At 29.7% G+C, this 5187-nt stretch overlaps 1 protein-coding gene across 1 annotated transcript; it reads left to right on the top strand.

The window, feature by feature from the left end:
• The first annotated feature begins 302 nt into the window (after window positions 1-302).
• Window positions 303-4080, top strand: LOC113054883 (kunitz-type U19-barytoxin-Tl1a-like). Its single transcript, XM_026220665.1, has 6 exons — window positions 303-572; window positions 1879-2073; window positions 2167-2331; window positions 3424-3483; window positions 3648-3726; window positions 3800-4080. Exons 1-6 carry the CDS (start codon window positions 503-505, stop codon window positions 3855-3857), a joined length of 627 nt encoding a protein of 208 aa, XP_026076450.1. The 5' UTR covers window positions 303-502; the 3' UTR covers window positions 3858-4080.
• Window positions 4081-5187: the final 1107 nt, after the last annotated feature.

Raw genomic sequence — 5187 nt, forward strand, 5'->3', positions numbered from 1 at the left:
TAATATTTATCAGAATTAATAAAAATGCTAATTAATTTTTTTAATTATTATTGAAATAATGACATTATATTTATTAGAATTAATGCTGTCATATGTCCTGTGAACATTAATATTTAAATTGTTATTAAAATAGGAATATTAGAATCAAAACTAATTTTAATGCGATAGTTATTGAAATGATTATTAAAATAATAATTTAATATTAATGTTTTGTCATTAAGATGACTCAAACTCGCTTGCCTTTTTTTTCAGTAAAATATCAGATCACACATCATTTCTCAGTCTAATGTGCGATCATGGGCAGGTTTCTGGGAGAGTAGGTGGTAAAGGAGTCATCGACAGGTTTTATGACAGAAACTGGCCTCGGTGTGAGAGGAACACACCCTGATCATAAACACTGAGCTGATAAGAGGGTCTAAAGGACGCGAGCCGGACTCAAACGGAGCTAGTCGTTGCTGGAGCTTCACTGGACCGAACCCTGTGCAATCTGAACAATCCCATCATGAGGAGATCGACTCTGTGTGTCCTGCTGGTGCTTCTGGGCTTCGGAGGAGATTCTGCTTCATCAGAGAGTGAGTCCTGACAGACCTCGTCATTTCTGTCTCTTCTGCAGTTATTCTACACTTTACAGGAAGTGTCTGTTCTGTATGAAATGTGTTGATAATAATTCTAATAGAATTGTTGTTGCCTTTTGCTATTAATGCACTGCAGTTCAGAAGTTTGGCATAGAAAAACTTTACTTTTACTCTTTAAAGTAATGTATTGGATCTGTTTTCAAATCTTTTTATTTTAAGAGTCTAAATGACTGTTCTATGACGACCTGTAACTTGTCAAAGCTACACGTTTCGATCACATTACCGTGATCTGTGTTTGAGGACCATATGTGAATTTCCTGAAAGGCCATCAAGGAAGTGAAACCAAGTTTATTAAAGTTAATTTACAATATGCACACATTTATTTTAAATCTTATGCCTAATGTGATGAGAATGGATCTGATTGAGCTGTTTGCATGCTTTAATGTTACTTTATTTTTATTTTGTAATTATTGTTTTTAATATTTAAATAATTTAGGTATTAAAGCAATAGTTTGTTTAAAAAAATTAAATCAACTTTATTGTCAAGCACAGAACAAATATTTGTCATATTTTAATAAATATAACAATTACAATTTTTTACTAAATAAAATCACCTTTGTCAAATACAGAGCAATTTTTTCAATATTTAAATTATTATTAAATTAATTTGTTTAAAAAATATTGCAATGCAGAACAAATATTTAAGTATTTACGTTATTATTAAAATTATATAAAAAAAATAAAATATTTATTGTCAAATACAGAACAAATATTTAAATATTAAAATTATTTAAAAAATATTTGTAAAAATCTACTTTATTCTCCAATACAGAACAAATATTTAAATATTTGAATTATTATTCAAATATTTTGTTTTAAAAACTAAAATCAGCTGTCAAATAAAAAACAAATATTTCATTGCTTAAATTATTATTAAAATTATTAAATTTAATTAAAAAAATAAAATGCAACTTTGTCAAATACAGAACAAATATTAAAGTATATACTTATTTATTAAAATAATGTAAACAATTTAAAAACAATTTGTTGTTAAATACAGAACAATTATTTAAACATTTAATTTATTATAAAAATATTTTGTTTCAAAAACTAAAATCAGCTTTGTCAAATACAGAACAAATATTTTAATTTTTAAAATAATATTATTGAGTTAAAAAAAAGAACAACTTAACTGTATAATACAAGACAAATATTATAATGCATTTAAGTAGAAGCTTTTAAAGCTGTGTCCAAATGCTTGAGATAATAATGAGTTGTTTCTGTTTTTTGTTTTGTTTTTCAGGCCCCCGGTGCACAGATCCCAAAGATGTAGGACAAGGAAATGAAAATCGGTTTAAGTTTTTCTATGATCCGCAGAAAGAGCTCTGTGTACCGTTCCTCTTTAAAGGCCAAGGTGGCAACAGCAACCGCTTCAACAGCGATGAAGAGTGTGTGAAAGCATGCTCGCCCAAAGCTCACGAGATCTACCCGGATGACGGTAAAACAATCAACCAGTGTGCATCTTATTTGTTGATTTGAGATGAGTGAAGTGAGGTTTTATTGTTCATGCTCTCTCCCTCGTATCCATCAGATAAGGTCTGCTCTCTGCCAAAGGACGAAGGTGACTGCTTCGCTTCGATTCCGAAGTATTACTACGACAATACAGAGAAGATGTGCCTTATGTTCTTGTACAGAGGCTGCAATGGAAACGGCAACCGTTTTGTTTCTCGAGAGGATTGTCAGGCTATGTGTGGTGGTCAGTTCAACTCTCATTTGTCATCAGCACTTGTTTACACAGAACAGGTTTCTAAAAAAGTAAAAGAAGAAACTGCTGTCACCGTTGCAGACAGTAAGGTACAAAAGCTAAAAGGTACAACTCATTTCCTCTGTTTTTGTAGCTAATGTAACGCCCCAGTGACCCATTTTATACCTTTTGTACCTTTTTTCTGAGAGTGCATGAGTTAATAATCAAACCCTCAGTTTCACTGGAAGTTTATTAGTTCTTTAGTTAGTGTATTTACAACAGGTGTATGAAAGGTTGTTTTGTTTTGTTCTCTTTGATGTGGTTGTAAGTTATGACTTAATAACTGATCTTGTTCTGTTCTTTACATCAACTGATGCATGTTACTGCAAAATGCTTCCCTGTTTCAAACCATCTTTTGGTAAAATATGGATTACCCCCCCCCCCCCAAAATAAAATAAAATTAACCCAATAGTTGGGTTTGTTCATGTTTGACCCAACTTAGCATTTTTTAAAAGTGAGATAAAGCCTCATTTTAGATGCACAAAGAACAACATGTCCTAAACATTACTGCTTTAAAAAAAAATAATTTAAAAAATTAGACTGTAAGCTTGAGCTTTTTGAGTCAACTGTGAAAATAATGACTTGGAGTAGCAAAGAGCTTTTTTAATTTAAATTATTTATTATTTTATTTTATTTTAGGAAGTGACCCGGGGACACATTAAATGTATCAAAAGTGTCAGCGAAGAATGTTACAAAAGATTCTGTTTTCAAATGAATGCTGCTCTTTTGAACTTTCAACAACTTTAGAACTTTGGAACATCAAAGAATCCTGACAAAAATCAAATGTATCAGTTTCCACACAGACATCAACCGTTTCAACATTGCATTGGGAATAATAATCAGAAATGTCTCTTGAGCAGCAAATCAGCATCTTAGAAGGATCACGTGACACTGATTTTAACTTGTTAACATAGATTCACACAGAAAACTGCTTTTTTTTTGAGCAGAGTTTGAGCAGCTTGTTCGGTGACTGTGTGTGTTCATCTGTTGTCCTCTAGAGGTCAGTCAGTCTGTTGTAAATATATATGAATGTTTTTTTTACAGCACGATCCGGACGGCTGCTGGGAGACCTGCCAAACCCCGATGAGAAGACTGTTAATGCAGGTACAGTTTCTTATATTTAATTGCTGCCGCTGTTGTGGTTTGACATAAAAGCTCTGCTGATGCTTGAGCTGCACGTTTCATCATTCATTACATCAGTGCATTGAAAAAAGCCTTTATCCAAGAGTTCATAACCATGTTTTGATCAGGTATTTTCCCTCTCTCAGGGCTGATTGTGGGAGTTTTGGGTGGGATTGTGTTCGCTGGTGCTGTCATTTCTGCGATTGTAGTGTTTGTGCTCCAGAAGTAAGTATCTATCTATCTATATATATAGCAATATACAATATAAAGTATCTAAAATATATCTTTTCATTCATAGAAAAAGCAAGAAAGCAGAACGAAAGCCAGTGCCGACGTCTGATATCGAAATGAAATAGATATTTCTTCACAGCATTTGTTTGTACATACCTTACTAGTGCTTTTGTACATCATGTTTGAACAGTTATTGAGCAATCGGGTTAAATGATAAATATTGATGTCTATGATAAACTAGTGATGTAAAGCAGTTTAATACTAAAAGCAATCCTGTTTTGTTTTATATATGGCAGCAGTTTCACAGATGTACCTGATCAAAGATGATGTAACAAACAAATCATTACTTTTCTGTGTTTATATTGTTTTTTTAAAGAGATATTGTATTAATACAATAAATCATACATGAATACAATTGTATTTGTTTAGTTTTTTTTATATTTAATATGTAATAAAATATAAAATTGTATGTATAATACAATACATTGTATTATATAATATTTAATATTAATAATGGATTAGATTCAAATAAAGAAGCAGAATCAGTATTTTAAGCAGATCTAACCAGAAGTGCAAATAGTTATTTATTCATATTTATTGACTTAACATTCTAATGATTAGTGAAATTTTTATATATATATATATATATATATATATGTGTGTGTGTATATATATATATATATATATGTGTATATATATATATATATGTATATATATGTATATATATATATATGTGTATGTATGTGTATATATATATATATATATAATATATATACTAAATTTGTATGTATATAATTATTTTAAAGTTGTGCTTTTGTAAAATGCAGATGGATCCAGATGGAATTTTTTTACGTCACTTTCCATTTTTCACCGAATTAATATTAAATATATTAAATCAAATGTTTATTTTATGTATTAAATATAAAAGTAATATTTTATTTTTACTATTCATTTTTATATATTAAAATATATGTGATATTCACTAGCATATATTTAAAATTCAATATTTCATAATATATTGAATATGATATATTTTAAATAATAGTATCTAATCTCAAATAAAACAACAACAAAAAACTTAAAACTAATACTAATAGCATTAATCCTAAACCTGAAATGATTCAGTATCATTTTAAATATATGATATTATATTTAATAAAATGTATTGAATACTATTATAAATAATACTTTTATTATAAATACTATATTTGTATGTATATTATCGTTTTAAAGTGGTGCATGTGTTAAATGCAGATGGCAGGCAAAAATAAGAGATTGGACTGATTCAAGCACAAGTCATTGATCAGGTCATGGAGTAATTGTCTCATTTACTCCTGTGAGGTCCCAGTCACATGACCATCATCCAACCAATGATGACCTGTTTCCAGAAAACACAGTACAGGTTATAAGATTCATTAACCTGTAGTGCAGAACTAGTGTAACAGGTAATAGTGT

This window comes from Carassius auratus, chromosome 35, assembly GCF_003368295.1.
Source record: "Carassius auratus strain Wakin chromosome 35, ASM336829v1, whole genome shotgun sequence".
Taxonomy (NCBI): Eukaryota; Metazoa; Chordata; class Actinopteri; order Cypriniformes; family Cyprinidae; genus Carassius; species Carassius auratus.

Excerpts from the sequence above, each read along its gene's own strand:
- LOC113054883 (XM_026220665.1), top strand. The coding sequence starts at position 503 with ATGAGGAGATCGACTCTGTGTGTCCTGCTGGTGCTTCTGGGCTTCGGA. Across the intron at positions 3,484-3,647 it reads TGAGAAGACTGTTAATGCAG|GGCTGATTGTGGGAGTTTTG; the intron begins GTACAGTTTCTT and ends TCCCTCTCTCAG. Across the intron at positions 3,727-3,799 it reads GTAGTGTTTGTGCTCCAGAA|AAAAAGCAAGAAAGCAGAAC; the intron begins GTAAGTATCTAT and ends TTTCATTCATAG.